At 35.1% G+C, this 22,143-nt stretch overlaps 1 protein-coding gene across 1 annotated transcript; it reads left to right on the top strand.

Annotated features, from left to right (window-relative positions):
• The first annotated feature begins 281 nt into the window (after positions 1-281).
• On the top strand, positions 282-21,845 carry LOC139970554 (phospholipase B1, membrane-associated-like). Its single transcript, XM_071976339.1, has 26 exons — positions 282-599; positions 1,088-1,203; positions 1,667-1,724; positions 2,413-2,471; positions 2,805-2,872; positions 3,383-3,426; positions 3,903-4,011; positions 4,728-4,926; positions 5,304-5,392; positions 5,990-6,065; positions 7,010-7,114; positions 7,766-7,861; positions 8,319-8,384; positions 11,917-12,065; positions 13,139-13,235; positions 13,535-13,592; positions 14,434-14,492; positions 15,678-15,745; positions 17,047-17,090; positions 17,561-17,669; positions 18,357-18,644; positions 19,496-19,565; positions 19,889-19,993; positions 20,334-20,429; positions 20,781-20,846; positions 21,405-21,845. The coding sequence occupies exons 1-26, from the start codon at positions 518-520 to the stop codon at positions 21,519-21,521; spliced, it is 2,493 nt and encodes an 830-aa protein (XP_071832440.1). The 5' UTR covers positions 282-517; the 3' UTR covers positions 21,522-21,845.
• Positions 21,846-22,143: the final 298 nt, after the last annotated feature.

Below are 22,143 nucleotides of genomic sequence, written 5' to 3'. Positions count from 1 at the left end.
CAGTCACAGATATAAAATCAGGAGATCATTGCCTCAAAAGCCTCGTATAATGTTGTACTTATTAGGACTGCATTGTAAAATGAGGTAAAGGTATGGTAAAATACTGGATGTTCTTTCCGTATCAGTTTAACGACAGAGTTTCCTGCATTCTATAGGGTTAATGGACCCCATATATAGTCTCCATAAAGGGATTAGATTTACGAGTTTATATTTACAGTTTTAATCACATGTTGAGCTTTGGTAATCGGACTTTGTATTCTCTTATATCAACTCAGGCTTCAAGGTGTGTTTTGGTTAAGAGTTGTACAGGTACGGTTATGTCTTGTTTGAAGTATTTAGGTTAAATCCTCGAGTAAGATATTTCCTCTCATACCTGGGTACAAGAAGAGGGGAAAAGATACCACTGAACGAAGAGGCAACGAATGTACCAAACCTTGAACTCTCGGAGGAAGACTTCTTCCTCTCGTAGATTCCCTGATATCGTATTGTTCTTGTCAGCTGGTGTATTATTACCACCATGTTAGTGTTGTTGAAAGTATCGCTAATGGCGGTGGTAGTGTTTGGAAGAGCTACCAACCAATCTCTACATGAACAGGATGGTAAGTATATACCTTGACTTGTGTAAATTCTTTCTAGCTTATAATTATCATCTTATCGGATATATTATAAATATTTGGACACCAATGGATGACCTTATATATGCAGAACATTTATTTTGTTTATATATGAGAGCTGAATTCATGTTTCTATGTCAATAGTTGGGGTTTTGAGATATTTATCCAATTCTATAACTCTATTTTGCTTAATTCTGTGTGTAATTTACCATTTTTATATATAAAAACAAATATATAGGCACCGCAAGATTCAAGATACGTTAATCTTGACTGTTGATCATCGCAAATATACATGTATTTATGAGACAATTTTAATTGAGACTATACAAGATCCTTACGTAGTCCATTGTTTGATGCTCCAGTGAAACTTATTCTCCCTGATCACGATTCACCGATGTCCATAAATATCATTACTCAATAAACAGCAACAACTAAAGTTGAAATATAGAATTCCAATTTTATGCTTTTTATAGATATCTGGGAACAATACGAGGCTCTACTAAGCGTATTTGAGAACGAGGAAGAATATTATAATAACCAACCAATAGAAGGCGATGAAAGCTTCCCTTTCCCCGATTGTTCCAAATACGTGAGTATATGCATGTAATGTGTTTAATAGTTCATGGATTTGTCATGGTCATGGACAGGGTCGTGTATGAGCACGGTGGTAGTCATGGACTTGGAATACCATCTGAAAGCAAATTAGGTCATATATACACAATAATGTTAAACTTAATCTAACCTAATGCGGCGGAGAGGAAGGACTATTAACCTGTCCTTCCAGATAATTATCCTTTCTGACTTATTTGTTATGCTTGAAATTTTTTTCCGAAAAAAAACAGAAATATCTTTCAATGTTTTTGGGTCTTCCACTGATGCTCTCCTCCCTTAGTGATAACTTGTGCCCCCAGCTGATAACAGTGCCCCCCCCCCTCCTCCTCCCTCAGAGCCTCTGCTGTCGTGACATGTTTGCTTTGCATTAACCACACTTGTTTAGACTGCCATATATCACAATGCATGAATGCCTCCTTTGTTCATTTTTCTTCTGTTAGGATAACGTCTTTGAATTTACATGTGACGTTCGTCCATCTGGGATAATTCCGACGTCAGGTAAGATGGAGCTATCATGTCAAACTTTCCTCTCTTTTTTCTATAATCTTACGCCCCTCGATCTCATTTCATCATTGTCTACTCTACCGGCCTTTACATGACATCTATAACATTGTACCAGCATGATCATAACAAAAGTTGTTATACCATGCATCCAGGCATTACAAAAATACAGGCTATGTATAGGCCCTATAGGGTTATATTGGTAGGGTACCCCTGCCAGTAGACCCCCAAAATGCCCATCCCCTCTTTGACCCAGGTCAGCTGATGTATGGTGGTGAACGAAACTTGAATTGGCGGCCACAGGTAACAAGAGCTTCGGATACTGTCGGCATCTCAAGTTATACTGACCTTTATATATATATAAAGGTCAGTATAACTTGAGATGCCGACAGTATCCGAAGCTCTTGTTACCTGTGGCCGCCAATTCAAGTTTCGTTCACCACCATACATATATTAATGATATATATATATATATATGTAAATATATATATATATATAGGATACATGAAAATCATTTATAAATCTTACTAATTTAAGTTACTGCTTTCTTTGCATTGGTTACATGAAGTATCATTTAATGAACTATATAAAACTGTCACTGTCACTGTGAGTATCGTTTTGGTATACCTTATATATAACATAATAACCACAGCCTAAATTGCATTTACTTGTATTTTCAATTTAGCTCACCGGGTTCGTCCATCGGACATAGTGGTGATAGGAGCGGTAGGCGACTCTCTTACGGTGAGTGAAAACATGAAACATATATATTTAATTACTACGTTCCTTGTAAATGTTTATTGCTGAATATAAAACGACACTGAAGGATAAATTAGGTCATGGAGAACAGAGCAAATCCCTGTTATATTTGCCTAAAATATAGCAAATCTGAAAATAAGACTCATCATGAAACTACTGGTTAATTAATTGTCTGAAGGCTTTTCAAGCGTTGTGAGTGAGGCAACATTAATATTACTTATCTTCGTGAAATAATTGGCATTTTCCTCTCTTAAACTGCTGAATAGCTAACAAAGTAGTACTAATTTTCAGCATTTGATATTCTTTTGCGTTTTCCAGGCTGCGAATGGAGCAGGCGCTTGTTTCGTCCCATCTGTTTTGAGGCAATATCGAGGAGTTTCATGGAGGTATGTATACAATTAACTATATGGAGAAGTGCTTGGGTGCGATTAAAGATATACATATTAGTAGGTAGCATACTGTTTATAACGTTCCACGTGACTTATACACAATAAATCGTCACATTAAATTTGTCTCTTAAAACTTAGCTAGGTTTCTTAAAGTGGTATATAGCTTGTTCAATGTATCTGACTGGGAGAGGAACACCATCTAGATACTTATATCTATACAGGTATTATATTTGATAACGATGAAATAATTCAATTCAAATTTGTTTTCTGGCATGTACACAACAGCCAATACAAATGCCTGGTATACAACAAAAATATGAAGGTATACATATGATGGAAACTAGAAAAAAAAACAACCAACGTTATTTATCAAGCTAGCGACTTTATTACGTAATCATTTAAAACGAATATAGTTTTATGATGTGTTACTGGGAAGAGGTCATTGTTGCGAGTTAATGACGATTGGTTAGTTAATTAATATAATGCTTTCAATCCTTCTCCTTTCAGTATTGGTGGAAATGACCATTATGAGAAAGTCTTGACTCTCCCTAGTAAGTTGTCATTCACGTCACCATGGTGGTCATCAAATCAGATAAATTGTTAACTGAGAAGAAGTCCTAAAGAGTAAATAAATTTCTAAAACGAAACATATACTTTACAAATATACTTTTTGCCAGTTTGCAATACTAAAAGATCAAAGTGCTTTCTTCTTAAAGGAAAAGTTAGCTACCTTTTTGTGAAAAACTGAACTTTTGAAAACATGTACTGGTGCCTGGGAAATTATGCAGGGGTCGTGCTCACCCCACCCCACCCCCGTGTCCATTTCTTTGAAAATCAGGGAAATTGCCTTTTCTTATAATTGCCTCTTTCGAAACAATTCCCAACTTCATCTGCATGTTCATGCTCTACGTTCCCCAGAGATTGTTAAGCTATACTTAATGAATATACTTTTAATATACTTAACACACGGGATCGGAAGTGACTTCTTTGAATAAAACATTTCGTATTTGTTATTTATAAATTGCAGATATTCTAAAGAAGTTTAATCCCAACTTGATGGGATATTCTACAGGATACGGTAACGTGGATAGTAAAGGGTCAAGGTTCAACTGTGCTGTACCAGCTGCTAGATCAGAGTAAGGTTGCCCTGAATTTGTCGAATATCTTTCGAAACTTTCTTGCTGACAAACACGCAATAAGTGATGTCACGGGGATGGGGAGGGGGGGGGTTGGTTGGAGAGGGGATTGGTTGCATGGATCGGGCGCATGGGACTAGTGCTCTAACTTTGGACTTTAGCTTTTGTGGGTATATTTATTTTCTTGTCTTTTGGTACGAAACATTAGGCAAAGCAAATGCAGGTAAACATGCTGGTCGAATTTACCTGGTGTCAAATATTGAGGGAAGTGAAAGGGTGATTGAAAGAGGAAAGGACATTTTATTTTCCTATATTCTAAAACTGCTATGGTCGGCCAAAGAAGTCAAATATGCAAAAGTGAAGCAACAGCGGAAATTATTTGGATTTAAAAAAAAAAAATTATAGAAATGTTCTTACATTTTGTTCTAGCATTGACATATAATATTTGATGATAAAAAACTATATTTATTGTAAAGTTCTCCCTCTGTATATACTTATGTCGGTGGGATGCAATATGGAATAGGGGAAGCCCCGTGATGAGCTACCAATTTTCTCCCACTACGAGAAAGAAAGAAACTCGGACGATAATCTTTATTTCTTTGTGATCTACAAGTCTTCCCCTATAACTTCAAGTCCCATTCGAAATACACTCATTTCTGGTGCCAGTATACTTGTTGTGTCCGGTAATCACGTGACGTGTTTTTTTCTTTTAACAGACAAGTACCAGAGCAGACCGAGAAGATGATCGACCGCATCCTAAACAGTGATGACGTAGACGTCGATAAAGATTGGAAGTTGGTGACGCTATTCATCGGAGGCAACGATCTATGTCAGTATTGTAAAGACAGGGAGAGGTCCAAGGCTGTAAACTACGTGGCGAGGATTCAGAGCTCATTGGACATGATGATGGAGAAGGTGTTGATATATACCGTTTATCACGTTATTTTATAACTCATATCATACATAAGTGACGGCTATACCACCAAATATCCTATCATAAACTCACTTTTTTCCTTTTTAGGAATTTCACTGTAAATCTATATTATTTTTAAATTATTCCTTCGTTTTTATATATATATCTTTGTATTAATATTTAAGCAATTTTATTCTTCATATTTATATTTTAAGGGTTTTGTCATTTTGTTGTCATTGTAAAGCGCTCTTGAACATGCTTAAGCATGAAAAGAGCGCTATATAAATTTGGTAAACTAATAATAATAATAACCAACTTCCACACACAGAAATGTTTTTTATAAATATAAAACGTTATTTTGTTTTCTTTATACTCACAGCTTCCTCGTACTATTGTTAATGTAGTTGGCATTGTGCGTGTACCGGAGATAGTGTCTCTTGTATCACTTAAGTGTGATATTTTACACTCGTAAGTATTATACTGAAAACGATGTAGCCAGTAACTATTTACACATGGTTTCAAAGATGTTTGGGGGGTCTGGAGGGGGGGGGGGTTAATTGCAAATTGCCCCTGTCTGATTTTAGTATGAGCATGAACCTATAAGGACGTGCTTTATACGGATTAACAATTGCACGAATGCAGAGGGCAACTGTGGGGTCGTTGCATGCCAAGCCCATTTAGGGGATCTGGGGCTCCGCCCACAAAAAGAAAAACATTCAAATTAAGTTTAAAGGTCAAATGGTGAATTATGAGGCATATTTTAGAGACCCCCCACCCCACCCTCCCTCCCCCCTCTCAATCTATAGCTGCCGTTTCCATGTGATATTGAAATGTCTTAAGTTAATGGACATAAAGATCATACATATCTATTCTACCAAATCTGAAGACTTTAAGATTATGATAAGATTATAATAAAACTTTATGATTTCCAGTTGCAGAATCCACCATTTATATCATGAAACCCTGCAGCCTGGAGTCTGAAGAAAGTTCTACTCAATTAAAGATCAGAATTATAATTACACTCCACTAAGAGTCATTTTCTTTGTCTTAAATTATGTTCATTAGATTCCTTTGTCCATGTGCTATGGATATTACACCCGAGGAAGAATTTGAATTTGTGGAACTCACCAACCAATATCAGGTATTAAAACTTGAATTGTTTACCTTTATAGTAATAATTATATATATATACTTTACAAATCTTTATGAGATTTCCGAAATAGTCTTGCCTACGGATGTTAGCACACTGGTTAATAATGTTAAACTACAATATAGTTTATAAGAGGATGAAGCCATCAAATTACGGTTGAAGATTAAATCTACTAAAATCAGAGGCGTCGAGAGTCCTATTCGGGTCCGGAATCAATTACGTCACCGATCCATTCTTTTTCACTCCTCATTTTCCATTAAGAATGTTATGAAGTGAGATTACACTTTTCTTTATCCCATATGTTCAAGTCCGTGGAACGCCTATAAGTTTCCCTGGTCCTCTCCATATCTCCCGTGCCCTACTTGGATCCCGAGCCCCGGGGATGCATAGCCAGTGTGACACCCCTCTCATCAGACCTGGCAACCCTGTAGTTCCCTTTCTACACTAACTGCCCTTCTTGTCTCTGTACAAACATTCAACGACGTTTTTCCTCTTATTCAACATTGGTGCAGTCAGTTGGTCATTAAACTAATTATTTGATGAAGGCAACAATATCACCACAGAGATATGCAAATTAAGCTAAAGTTTCACGGGTATACATGCTATGAAATGAATGTTAAGTTTATTGTTGATATTTGCTTTGAAGAGTGGATTTTACAAGCGAAACGTAAATATTTCCCGATGAATTAAAAATAAATATATCTTTTCGCGCAGTAAGTGTAATTCTTGAAGTCGGATAAGACGTTGCTGTATATTAAAAAAAAAACAACAACAACAACTATATGCTGCTTTTAGATTTGAGATTTGTCGCAATTCGTGTGATAGTAACAGAATGAAATGAAATGAATTGAATTCATTGATACAAAGTGAAATGAAATGGTAAGACTTCTGACATACAGTCTTTAACGTTTCAACTTGTCTTTTTATTCTCACAGGAATTGCTCGAAGAGTTAGTCATGAGCGGTCGATACGATACACGTGATGACTTCACAGTCGTTTACCAGCCGTTTCTAACAGACACTAACCTACCAAAAGACGAGGTGAGAACGGGAATGCCATTGACTTGTTTTGAAACAATTGCCAGCCACGGGGTGCAAACTTATTAGTAAACGACCAATAAATACCTTATAAGTTGCTGCGACCGTTATTTGTCGGGTAATACTTCCATGGTATTCGTCGAACTATATGTAAATGTGAAAATAACTTTGTGACAACATAGTGTCTTATTTCGTATTCTATTAAAGTTATGGTGAGTTCAATGGTCTGCACACCTTATAGTATATGCTAAACTGCTCACACAGTTGCATGGACCATAACTAAACCTGTAAACACGCCTTTGAAGCTTTTGAAATATTGATTTCCATGTTGGTTTCTTTTTTACTTAAGACTTCAGAGTGACATAACAGACCATTGCAGTTTTCACTCAATTTCGATGCCATCCTTTTTTATCCTTTTGGCAAAGAAAGGATAAACGTGAAGGGGTTTTTGTCAATTTCACAAGTCCAGACTCCATATGATAACGTCCAGCGCCTATTTAGTATTTTAATACGTTAAATGAAAAGTGTAGTCCTACAGTCATATCCTATTTTGAAGATGTTTTATAGTGATATTCTGACCACGTTGATTTTTGAGAAGGTTGTTGTGGGAAGTGGACCTTTATATGTTCTCATGTCCTTCATTTGTATACACAGTTTGGAAAACCAGATAAGACCTACTTTGCTCCAGACTGCTTTCATTTCGGAATCAAAGCTCACGCGGTTGCAGCTAAGGAACTTTGGAACAACATGGTAATTTTGATCTTAAATATGTTGACAATCAGAGAGTGATACCTTTATCAAGACACTGCCAGCAGGTCTTAGAACAGTTAAAGACCAATTCCCTGTAGTTTTACTTAAAGCTTATCTTTAACATTCTTTCTAGGTTGAACAACATAATGATTTAACATGCAAAGTTCTTGATCAGTTGATAACATGTGTACCACTCTACTGGCGTGAATATAAGAACATTTGAGGCGGGGGAGGGGGGGGGGGGTGAAATGTACCAATGTACCAATCCCCTCGAGTTGGATATACTCAGTATAGGCTAGGCTTCCTATGTATGCTATATGAAAGTGCGGTATTTATTTTCTCACGTTTTGACAAACCATTCAATCTGTTGTAAAAGATTCGTAAATACATGTACAAAATAAGGTCGGTTTTGAGTCTGTTATATCTCACGAATTAATTTGGTTCTATGTTGTTATAGCTGGAGCCCGTTGGAAGTAAAAGACGCAGATGGGAGTTCGAAGAGCCCTTGTTATGTCCCACAGAGGTAAGCTGTTATGTGTTGTCCCCTGTCCCCTCTCCCCTATCCCATAACCCCTATCCATTTCTCTCTTTTTCTTCACTTTATGCTTCCTCTTTATGCTACCTTTATATATATCCTCGTGTGCTTGATGATTGCAAAAAATATTATGTTTTTTGCACTAAAAGCAAACGAACACACACACATACAAATAAAGACAGTTACTTCAAGACATGAAAACATAAAACTTAATGCAGAAGGATATCACTGAAATTAATGCCGTAAAATGTGACCTAGCAGAAATTTTACGACATGCCTCTCGTTATACGTCACGTGTTCCTGATTGTTTTACGTCTCCTGTTATTTGATATTGAAAGTTGATCAACTTTGCTAGATTTCAGCCATCTTAACAACACACTAATTTATACATCCATTTAATTATATTACATTATTTGATGCCAAAGGTCAGTTGACGAAAAAAGAGAAGTAAAAAAAGTGCCACATTTCCAGTACTGAATGCAACAGGCAACATGTGAGAATCCCGGCAAACTTTTATCGAATTTATATCAAAAGCAGAATTTGGTAATAATTTCAAGAACTGAATAACAATAGTTTAAGTCCCAATTCTTCAATTGACAAGATACACTGTATTTAATAATTGTAGGGTGCAATCTGACCTTAACTGACGTACTGAAGTTGATATATAAATAAATCACTTCAATTAGCCAATCTAAATAAACGATTGTTTCAGATTTAACTACAATCAATATCTCCAGCACGTGACGGTGAACTTTGCTCTGCTAATTATAAATGGTAATCTTAACTATTTAATTAACCTAATCTACAATCATTCAGTAGGTGGCAAAGGTCTTAGATTGAAACAAAACAAATTAATCAGACAGCATCAGTTAAATCAAAACAAAGTTTGAGGTTAAAGAACTTATTTGGGCAGATTGTCAAGCGTACGAATAAGGCTGAGAGTTTTTTTAAAAATTGAAAGAGCGACCTCAATTTACTTTATAGACGGAGAGGTAGAAGTCGTTTGCCAATTAAGACCCGATAATTAAAACAACAAATACAGTACGTATTATTTGATACAAATATGGGCAGGATGTGATAAAATTGTAGTTTAGGACATTGGGGCACAACAAATGGAAACAAGAAATGACTGAAAAAATGAAGAACAAAACATTTTTACTATTTCTCTTTCCACAAATCTGATGTGACTTATTCGTCTCTCTAGATACCATCTCGTTAGTCTTCTCAGGAAGACCTCAAAGCGGTACCAGTGTCATGCCGCATAGATAATGGAAATCAATATAATTGATATTTAGTCTCTCCTTAAATTAATTAAACATGTAGCAATTAATGTTGATAAATTTGCTTCAAAGCAAAGGCAACTGTTAAAGTATCTTTTCAATTTTCACCTCGAAACATGAAGTCTAAGAGCAGCAGAGCAAAAAGTTAATCTGATTAAGAAAGAATGAACACCCACGTCTGTAGAAGTAACCTAAATTGTCCGTTATTTCTATACAAAAAGGTTTTCTCGGTCAAAAATTCAATCGATATATTTGCAATGAATGTCTATCTATTGTATTTACTCACAGGAACAACCTTATATTTTCACCAACAAGAACAGTATTACCTACCGTTGACTAAAAGTTAACTTTTGATCGATTTGAAGTTGACCGCAGTTTGGACGACCAACAACTCCCAGTGTTAGCTTTATGTTTCTTATAAACGTATAATATATAAATATATATAAAAATATACTATTAAGTCAAATTAAGTAATAAACTATATTTATAATGTAACATTATCTATTATATCAAAACGTGGAGAAATAAGCCTAAGCTATCACCTATTGTACCAGTGATACAGCAGTATAAAGATATTAAGCATTTCATTAAACCACCATGATTAAAAGCATATAGTTTGAATGGTTGTTTTTTGTTTTATGTCTCTGTTTATGTCTCTGCTTATGTTTCTGGTAATTGGAGATAGTATCAGATAACTTACAAAACAACTAACTGAAGTAAACTTATAACCAGCTCCCTGGTATTTAAGAGTTACAGTCTTATATATTATACTTTGGAGAATTACATCGTACGTTTAGTTTCTGTACGTCATTCATATCCAGATCTTAGTACTTTTTTTCCCCCAAAAAACATACTTCGTACATTTTTATTTTAACGCACGTCTAGGATCCCTTTGCAATGGACATATCACGTACATATACTATCATTTTGCAAGATTTGTATGTATAAATGAAGAAAGTATTAGAAACGGTATAAATTCAGTGGAACACGTAATATAAAGATTAACAAACTTGTGACCCGTCGAGCTTGACCTTTCATCTAAAACCCGCGTCTTAACGACCCACTGAGCAGAAGGGGTGACTGAAATGACATGGCACATGTCGGGAATATATGCTGAGTAATTGGCATTTCTTGTCATTTGTGGCTTTGAACGAGAAATCCTTTTATTTTCAAGAGCAAGAATATCGTCTTAGAGTGTTTTCACATACATGTGATAATGGTAAGTGAAATTGATTTTTCACGAACGGTGAAAACTTCCAAAATCTTCCAACTTTTCTGCATAATTGAAGATTATCTTTCATAGCTTTTAAAATATATACTTTTATTGGCTTGATCAACACAGTATTGTATTTGTTACTTTACAACTTGTTTGGTATCTTTGAAAGTCATTCCTCCCCTCACCCCCATCCCGTTCCACCTTCCGAACACAAATATGGGCTGAATACCCCACCCCCTCCGCCCCAAATGCATCCCATATAGGCTGCTTGTTTGACTCTTCTCTATCACCATGTTTTGTATTTCAGGCTCCACAAAAGTATAAATATCCTTTTAATTTAACATGTTCACAGATACAGTAAGGAGTAAGGGCCCTTAGGGCTTTCCTCAACTTCAAAATTAACTAACGCGAATATATGCATACACAACAGTACTTTATAGAGAGACCCTTGTATGGGTAAACTGAAAGGCACCGATGGTATTTATTAGAGTAGACCTTATACGAATAACGAGAACAAAAATCTGCTCATAAAAATGCTAAGACGGATTCAAAACCTGTTCCATCCTTAAAAGTCTTCATAGAATTACTACTTCAATTGTGTTCATAATAAAAACAAGTTTAATCAAAGTGCTTAGATGATGTCCGCATATGTTTTGAAACTGTTAGTATAACACTATAACACTATGCAATATAAACTTGATCTGTAATGATATGATCTCAGATGAAATAAACGGCTGGTTATCAAAGACTAAATCACACATCTTAGTATGCAGAAGTCACGAAGTGTTAGTTTCGGTAATCTGAATATAAAGTAGGTCAACATCACTATCGGGAATTACACCATCTCGATTAGAAACGTCTTAATGTAATCCATGATAACCGTTCGACTGGTCTCTAATGTATTAAACCTATAACCGCTAAGAGAAGAACGTGCGGTTAAATTTCAACACATTTAACTATTCCAGGATACGTTGTAAATTTGATATATACAGAACTTCCCTGCCGCTTCTTGTTTTAAAACGAATTTGCTCAAAGAGATATATTTTCCTCACGTTTTGAGATAAAAGTGTCTTCTGCATCTCAAAATGAAGAAGGAATTACTGGTAATGATTATGTTGACTCAAGTGTTAGGCTATGTTGGAGGCGTCATGCATTCTGTGGATTCAAGGGAAGGTAAGTTAGCTATGATAATAAATAAGTGATTATTCAAAAAGAGCAAAGCTAGACGGCTTGATACATGTTAACTGATGCGGGTTTCCTATGCGTTATACCTTAACACAAGTCATAGCCGAATTCGACAATCAATGACGGTAATGATTTCAGCCCACTTCTTATATGCAAATTAAGGTATATGTATGTATGTCTATGTAGGCTAGTTTGGTAGGTCTATGCTTAGCACTGATTTATGGCTTTCAAAGTAGCATAGGCTATATATATGAAGTAACAACTTTTCAAAATTAAATGTTTGCTAATTTTATAAATAACGGGCCTGCCTAAAGTTATTCATGTTAAACATCTCATGGAATTTTCAAATGAATGAATATCACCAACATAATGCATAAAATTGATCTGTTATCGTTGCCCCGACAATCCAACTCTAAGCAACGTCCGTTGCCAAGTTTCTATCTAATTGCACTGTGATGAACTTAAAATGGCATTTTCGGTTATAAAACCATAATTTCAAATATTGAATAAAACATGAGGCGGAATATTCCAATCTCCCGCTTTGCCTTCATATCAGATAGACATGTGTTAACCTAGTAACTTTTCAGTTCATCAAACAGCGAGGAAGCGTGTAAATAATAAACCACTTCTATATATATACAATGTATTTGCTTATGGCAGAGTCTTACATTATAAGAGAAATTTCAACCAGGATTCAAGGACTGGTTATATATCAATGTGTTATCACATTGTCTCTTTTCTTCACTATTTTTAGCATCGCATGTAAGAATTTACCATATATTACTAAAGATGTTTATTTATATGTTTACTTTTTGTGAATAGGATATAAACATGTCTCTGAATTCCTGTCATATCGTGGTTGATAAATGTTCTTATAACTGTTCACATATGACTTTTCTTTCAATGTCATTGATTGAATGAAATGCATCGGTGGGTATATGCCTTTTATAGTGAAATTCTTCATGCTGTCTCAAAAACTTATTTATTCCTGCTTTGCATGATCAAAATTTAGATTCTTTAAGCGATTTTTTAAAATGTAACTCTGGATTATTTACAGACAGATTCGACCAATATCTTGAATTCCTCGAGGAATTAGCTAGCAATTATTCCTCAATCATCAACGCAACTCGAGCAATCATTGGCTGTAGAGAGAAATACGTAAGTACCCATTCAACCAATCGGGGTAAAGGAATAAATAAAAAAGTCATACTTGGAATTAAGTGGGGGGGGGGGGGTAAAGGATGGATGTTGCTTGATATAACGTGAAGCAATGACTTAGTATCGTATTCAACTAGTTGTAATGAGAAGCACGCGGGGGGGGGGGGGGTGGTCAGGAAACTGTTCGGTTTCTTAGGTTTTGATTCCTCTTTCTGAATAAAATCATGCAGCCTATATACTAATGCAAAATATGGAATCATAAAACATCTATTTAATAGTATGATGGCTTGTCATTTCAGGAACACAACATTCAATTTAATTGTGAGAAAATTCCTTCAACAGAAGCCGCCACGTCAGGTAAATAAAACTTATAGTAAAAAAAAGGTAAATTGCCTAAAATAGGTCCTGAGTTTTTTTCCAAAAGATGTCTCCCCTTTTAAGCGATCTTTTTTTTCAAGTTAATTGTCAAAATTACAATACTACTTTTGTGTCGTGATTGGTGATATATTTATCTCTTTTTTTCCTAATGTATATCGTTTTTAATCAGATTTCTGTTTCAATAAAAATTATATATATAAAAGTATATGTGAAGATCAATGTCTTTATTCAAGACAGCCCTGAAAGGTTTTCAAAATATGTAGGTATACCGAACGCTGTATCTCATATTCTCATTTCAAATAAACACTGTAAGTTGTAGTCATGGCAGTATGTAAAGCTGTACGATGCATTTCGGCCAATTGCTACTCTGTGATTACAAAGTGGCGCAAAAGTAGCTAAAAAACAACTCAGTTGAGCTTCAAACTTCAATTCTTCATAATGACAAACTAATTAGGAAAACAAATCTCCATTGTTTTAGTCGCCTTGTTTTCTTAGAGACGTTGAAGAGCGTGTAAATACTGTAGCGATCGGGCAAACGTATAAGTCTTTGAAGATGGACAAAAATGCAAGCATGCAGGAGGAAAATGTTTGACTTTAAGAACTGGATGTCACGTTTTGATATTCTAAGATGTAGACTGCTTCCACGAAAGTTTGAGAAGAATTCATATTTGTCAAACGTGCGCTTTATCAGGAATGAGCGATCAAACGCGGTTTTGCGGAGAAGGGGGAAGATTTCATAATTAATAATTGGCATTATGGTGAAATGCGGTACACAGTATGTTTGAAATAACCAAGTGAAAACTATTTCTTTCTTTTATAGTTCACAAACTGAGGCCATCCGATATAAATGTAATCGCAGCACTGGGTGATTCATTGACGGTAAGGAAATTATCTCGGTTTGGAAATGAAATTGGTATCCTTGCAATATTTAAATCTTTCACATAAAGTGTTGTACATCGTTGCGACATGTGTTAATAAATTCATGAACACGACATGTTCACGACAAGTGAGACTATTAGGTGCACTAAATGTTTTTTTTTTTTATAACGTAATATGTAACTATTAGGCGGTATTGATATGTACTACAATAACACTATAATGATAATTAGAGCTAAGATAAGGTGATATTGACATAATGGGGAAGAGGTTATGGTAACTACTATGGGGTGGTGATAACGTGGTGTTATATTATGGTACTGCTACAATAATTACCGTGGTACTGATGTGGTTTGATAATGATTAGGTGGTGTTGAAGTGGTGTTATTACTATGGTACTGTAACAATAATTACGGTGGTACTGATATGGTGTTGAATGGTTATGTAATGACAATAACTGTAAGGTGGTGTTCACGTGGTGTTTAAGTGGTGTTCTTACTATGCATATGATACTGTAATAATAATTACAGTGGTACTTATGTGGTGTTACCAATAGTTCTGTAACGACAATTACATAAATATGGAGTTGATAAGGTCAGTTATTATGGTACTGCTATAATTATAGCTATAATTGGGTGGGGAATGGCGGAGGGAGGGGTATTAACGTGGTATTATAATGGTGAGTTATGCTTGAGATTGTAAAATCTTATTCCAATATGTCAATTCAGAAGACAGACCTGACTTGGCTGCATGTAAGTGGGGTATACAAAACAATTCAAAACGAATTGATCTCTCTGCGCTTGACCTATTTTTATACCATATCTAAACACTTCCAATAGACACACACTATACGCCTGATGGCTGCTTTATAAGATTTATATAACTGGAAACATGCTGTCAAATACCATCCCTACCACTTCTAATGTTCCTACCTTATATTTTCTTCTCATTTGATCTCTTCGTTCGTTTACCTGTTTCTGTGGTTTCTTTTCTCGAATAATATGTTTCATTTCATCTCGTTTCCGGCTTTTCTATATACAATGTAGGCTACTTTAACACAATGCACACACAAAATTATTAAAACTAGGGACAATAATGTAATATATAAATGTATCAAAATTTTCAAGTTTTGTACTAATGTAATATTTGTAAATATAATCTAATATTTTTATCCGTTGATGCAAACAGGCCGCCTTTGGAGCAGAATCCTGCAGTCTGGCCAGCTTGGCCAATGAATTTAGAGGACGATCGTGGAGGTAGGTAGTAACATACATGTAGGCAGAATAAATCGCTCGATTCATAAATATTATAGGGGGATAACAATCACTAATTTTATGAACTGAAGAACTCGCATTAAACTTATGATGCACATTTAAGGTAAAATAAAATTGAATCAGTAGTGTTAATGAATATCATTCGTATATTTGTATTTTTTTCTACATGTGTTACTCATTCCTGTATTTGTATTTTTTCTGCAGTGCAATTTCAACCCTATATTTGTATTTACTTTCGAGTGTTATTTCATTCTTATATCTGTGTTTTTCTCTGTAGTGTTATTTCAATCCTGTATTTGTATTTTTTCTGCAGTGCAATTTCAACCCTATATTTGTATGTACTTTCGAGTGTTATTTCATTCTTATATCTGTGTTTTTCTCTGTAGTGTTATTTCAATCCTGTATTTGTATTTTTTCTGCAGTGCAATTTCAACCCTATATTTGTATTTACTTTCGAGTGTTATTTCATTCTTATATCTGTGTTTTTCTCTGTAGTGTTATTTCATTCCTGTATTTGTATTTTTTCTGCAGTGCAATTTCAACCCTATATTTGTATTTACTTTCGAGTGTTATTTCATTCTTATATCTGTGTTTTTCTCTGTAGTGTTATTTCAATCCTGTATTTGTATTTTTTCTGCAGTGCAATTTCAACCCTATATTTGTATTTACTTTCGAGTGTTATTTCATTCTTATATCTGTGTTTTTCTCTGTAGTGTTATTTCAATCCTGTATTTGTATTTTTTCTGCAGTGCAATTTCAACCCTATATTTGTATTTACTTTCGAGTGTTATTTCATTCTTATATCTGTGTTTTTCTCTGTAGTGTTATTTCAATCCTGTATTTGTATTTTTTCTGCAGTGCAATTTCAACCCTATATTTGTATTTACTTTCGAGTGTTATTTCATTCTTATATCTGTGTTTTTCTCTGTAGTGTTATTTCAATCCTGTATTTGTATTTTTTCTGCAGTGCAATTTCAACCCTATATTTGTATTTACTTTCGAGTGTTATTTCATTCTTATATCTGTGTTTTTCTCTGTAGTGTTATTTCAATCCTGTATTTGTATTTTTTCTGCAGTGCAATTTCAACCCTATATTTGTATTTACTTTCGAGTGTTATTTCATTCTTATATCTGTGTTTTTCTCTGTAGTGTTATTTCATTCCTATATTTATATTTTTTTCTGTAGTGTTATTTCATTCCTATATTTGTATTTTTTTTTTCATTCCTATATTTGTATTTTTCTGCAGTGTTACTCAATCCTATATTTGTATTTTTATCTGCAGTGTTGGCGGAGATAAAACATTAGCTGAGATATTTACCCTTCCAAGTAAGTCCAAATTCACTTTATAAGTAAATGGTTGTGTTGATAAGTTCACTATTCTCACCACTCAAGAATATGAACACAGGGAATATACCATTATCTTGCTGCAATACTGCCAAGACTTAGTGTTTATACGTTACATTTGTTGTGTAGGAGGTATCGGTTGTCCTCTCACGTTAGGTCGGGTGATAACACAACCGAATCTGCAATATTCCTCTCACCGTAACGATTCATGATTATATCAATTTTCGAAAGAGTGAACAGTTTAGATCATCTCAAAATCTGTATATTCACTATATAGAGATTAAGAATGTATCGGTATCCCATATTTCATTTGAAATTAGGATTAAGAAAAGCTACGATAAACAAGCAACTTAGATTGTTTTTGAAACACGCAGTATAACGTTATGACTTTTCAATTAAGTTTTCTAAGGTACACTTTTTCTCACTTTGCTAAATTTCTTTCTTTTCTTCAGATATACTAAAATATTTTAATCCCAACATCAAAGGTTTCTCCGTTGGTCTGGGAGACGAACATAGTGAGGGCGCTAACATGAATGTGGCTTTCGTGGGTGCCAGAGCAGAGTAAGACCATGTGTATAAATCATTGTTTTAAGATGTATGAGGTTTGCTTCTCATGTTTTGTGCGAATGCCTCGTTATTAATACCGACAACACTTTTATGATCTTCTCGCCGGCATCTCTCTTTGAACTCTCAAACCACCGTGGTCACGTGCAACTCAAAACAGCTGATTGTGTTTACAGTCAATTTTTAATAACGTGTGTCTTGTCCCCATCAAACAGAACATGTATGTATCAAAATATGTGACTTGTGATCATAATAGATGTTTCATACTTCAAGAAGATTTGTTTTATCAATATTTAAAGAATAATGAATTCTTAGTTACAAATACAGTCACTTTCAAAACTAAAATTGCCGTTGGCATCCAATCGTAAAGCTATATATTGATAATTGCAAATTTGATGTGAAAACTTAAGAAGAATTTATGATGTTTTAGAACAGATTATTAGTTCTCTAGTTTCTTAATAGGAAGTGAAAGAACGTTAAAAGTATAGATAGTCTAAAATTCCAAAGACAGAGAATTGATATATTCGAGAGTGTGTTGTAGTGATCACATGTGAGATGTTCATTGATTTAAAGTGACTGAATCATGAGGGTGAAGTGTATTACTTTAAGAAGTGATCATCCGAATAGTGAATTCTCACACAACTTAATAACAGGTGAAAACTTCCCGGTATTTTCCCCCTTCAGACACATGCCTTCACAAGCGAAACAACTTCTCGCCAGAATGCGAGCAGATGAGGATATAAACGTAAAAGACGACTGGAAATTGGTGACGATTTTTATCGGAGGGAATGATTTGTGCTTAGCTTGTAGACAAGTACATAAATATTCTGCAGAACAGTACACGTACTATTTACAGGAGACGTTAGATATTCTACACCGCGATTTACCGCGATGTATTGTGAACGTGGTAGCGATTCTACAAGTAGCAGAGCTGGAACACTTCAACGATATCATATGTAAATCAATTCACTTGTGAGTATGAAATTTAATATATCAATATTACTTTAATTAAAGACGCTTTACCAAATATTAGGAATCTGTATTCTGTCCCATTTTAATTGATTTTTTCGTCGTATGGAAAAATATGGTGAAATGTTGAAGAAAGATATGTGAAAAGAAATTTCAATAATGCATTGTTTCCTATATTCATTTCCATTTACTTTTCAAAGCACAACTATAGATAGATTGAAGTTTGATATAAGGGTTTTAATGTCTATCTGATACGATTGATATCTTTGCCACTCATGTTTCGTTTGCAATGTTCTTAGTTTATTCTGTAACATAGATTCAAGCATGATTGAGGAAGAGGGGGGTCTCCTGGGTTAGAGTATAGGGGCTCGATGTGGGGTTATTACTTGTAGCACGGGGTCAATTAGTGGGTCCAGGAAAATAAGATATAAAAGAAAATATGTCTTCTCGTTTTTAAATTTTACATGAGGAAAATAAGGCCTTCAAAAGGAGACCCGGTGACATAACTGTACCAGTGGCCCTCTGCACGGCTCTTGACGCCCCAGTATGAAATCAACATAAAACATTACGATTAATGTTATGGGCAGACTCATTCAATTGCAGACAGCTAGTTCTATATAGGGCAAGGGATAGGTGAAGACTTGTCTGGGAGAGAGGGCTTCACCTTTTATCACAAAGTATATTATAAAAGTGTTATTTTTGTCAGCTCATTCGATGGTGGGAAGGTGTGAGGGGGGGGGGGGGGGGCTGGCGCAATGGGAGGTCAAAACACGTGAACCTGTAGAGGGCCCTCACTAGGAAATCCCTATGCGCTGAATGGATTCTTCTAATTTACATCTTGCTATTTTCTGTAGATTTGCCTGTCCCTGTATTTTCACAGAAGAAAATCAAGTTTTCACGAAGGAGCTGACCAGAAAATATCAAGTGAGAGATAAATGTTCTTTATAATAATTCAATTATTTAATTATAAATGACTTTAACCTGACACCGCCACAAAACATTGCAATATGTTTTTGAAATTTCAAAGCGAGCTTGTGCAGTTTTGCTTAGAAAGGATTTCGAAGAAATATGCTAGAGGACATTCATTAACACTACATTTATAATTATAACTATACTTTCTATGCATCAATTTCATTCCAAATTTGTGCTTGATTAATTTAGATAATATTATATATAAATATATGCAAATTAATACACTCCTGTGGTCCGTATTGAAGTCCATACCTCATTTATAACTTTCCCATCAGGACTTTACTGAAGCTTTGATTTTGAGTGGCCGATACGACACACGTGACGACTTTACAGTCGTTTACCAGCCGTTTCTTGTTGATTCATTGATTCCAAGGCAACAGGTAATATATCCACATATGAAAGGTTACCATACGTTTGATATTATTTGCTCTCTGCTCATAATATCACAAACGAGGTTCTGTCATAAAATGGCTTCCTCGATGGGCGCATGAAAGTTCCCTGGCCTGAAGCCAGGAAGGGGCACCAGCAGTTTCAATTGGAGTGGGGGGGGGGGGCACAATACTCGTGTTCTGTACATTGTTATGCTTTGGTACACATGATGGTGCATAGATCGGGGGTCACAATAGTCTGCACGGAGTGGCACGTCCCCACGTGACCCGGCCTGGTTACGGGCCTGAAGATCCCGCTTCCCAATTCTTGCTTTTATCTTTTTTTCTAAAGGGCGGAGAGGTTGACAAGCAATACTTTGCACCAGATTGTTTTCATTTGAGTTCCAAAGGTCATTCACTTGGAGCAAAGGAACTCTGGAACAACCTGGTGAGTTCTACATAACTCATATTATTTCAGTTGGGCGACAGTCGTCAAGGAATCATGTATATATGTCACAGAGCGTGAGGAGGAAAGAAAGTATGATATAATAAACATAAATAATGAGAGAATTATCTTCAATAATTGAATTTGTCGTTTTCTTCATTAAATTCTCGCTGGTGATATTTTGCAAGTAACCAAATTTAAACTAACAAGTTCATCGGTTCATTTACCTACTGAGACCTTAGTGTATCACTTGCCCAAAGATTTAATATCGATATAGATATTCTCACAAGATAAATAATCTTTGAACTTATTACAGGTATAACAATCTTTAATTCATTGAATATATCCTTACAGATGGCACCAGTGGGACAAAAAAACCGCTCATGGGATCCTTCTGGGTTTGTTGCTTGTCCTTCTGAAGTAAGTCTGCATATAGTAATTAATATCTTTTTAATTAATAACTCTGATTTAAACAAAAAACGATTTATGTTCAACTCGGAGATCTTTCTCTCTTGAAGAACGCCCTATAAAAGGTATATGAAGTTTCCGTATATAGTAACCTGTAGTTTCTGTATCATACTATATATAACTTCAGACGTATCGTCCGAGTCTTATATACGAAGCTACGAAATAAAATAAAATAAATGCATGATTTTAATCAAGAAAATTACATGAACGTTACACATTTATTATGGTGCACGCTATGTAAATTTCGAAGATGTTCTTAATTGAATTAGGTAGAACAATGCATGTTAACTAACACACATGCATAATGTCATTTCCATACTCACATGAACTTGTTACAAATATTAGATTCATTGGACAGAAACTTCGCAAACATCTATCGTAATTGTTTCTGGTTTGATTTCATTTACAAGGAATGCAAGTACAATTTACATATTAATTATTACAAATTAATTTAAGAGGAGGGCCGAATTATTGTTTCATTTTTAAAACTAACTATCGTTTCTCTTTTAGGAACGTCCGTATATAGCGACAAACATAAATAGTTTTCCGGCGAATCCAAACAACTCTATGAAACTCTCAAGTGGGATCATAGCTCTGACGTCATATCTGATAGCCTTGCTCGTATGAGTTACTGTCTTCTAATATGGCGAAGGAAAAATGGTTTCCATTAGACCCAGATCAATGGAGGTGCTATTAAGAACTTCCCTGACCAGGCAAACTACCAAATTAAACAGTTAAACCTGCAAAGTATAGGAATGAGGAGCGGAGTAGTGGAGAATTCCTTCATTTTTTTCAGTTTTGATGGAGAGGCGATGATATTTTGACCAAAGTCTGCTTCCAAAATAATCTGGGAATAGATGACTGCTCATTTCTAAATTTATTTATGGTTGCTATGCTACTGCAGCTATGAATGTTTTAGATTATTGTAGGTTTCCTGGCCTACAGTTGAGGTGGGATGTGGAGGGGTGGGGTGGGGGGGGGGCGTTACAGGATCTACGATTAAGCTTTCCTTTACCTTCGTGCCACCCGCCAGCATTGAAATGAGATTACTAAATCTTACATATTATGTTGAATTGAATCAAATTTCTTCATGTTTAATTGTTCATTTTTGGATTCTGTAGATACAATCTACAGATGTATTTGTTTGTTTTTATTGTTTTTATTGTTCTTTTCCATAAATATATATATCTTTTTTTGTCAGATATGTAAACATTATTCTTTGACTTCATTTACTACTGCGACTTATGCT

Source organism: Apostichopus japonicus, chromosome 8 (assembly GCF_037975245.1).
Source record: "Apostichopus japonicus isolate 1M-3 chromosome 8, ASM3797524v1, whole genome shotgun sequence".
In the NCBI taxonomy this organism is placed as follows: Eukaryota; Metazoa; Echinodermata; class Holothuroidea; order Aspidochirotida; family Stichopodidae; genus Apostichopus; species Apostichopus japonicus.
The sequence above is the reverse complement of the archived record's forward strand: the minus strand, read 5'-3'. Positions and strand labels throughout refer to the sequence as shown.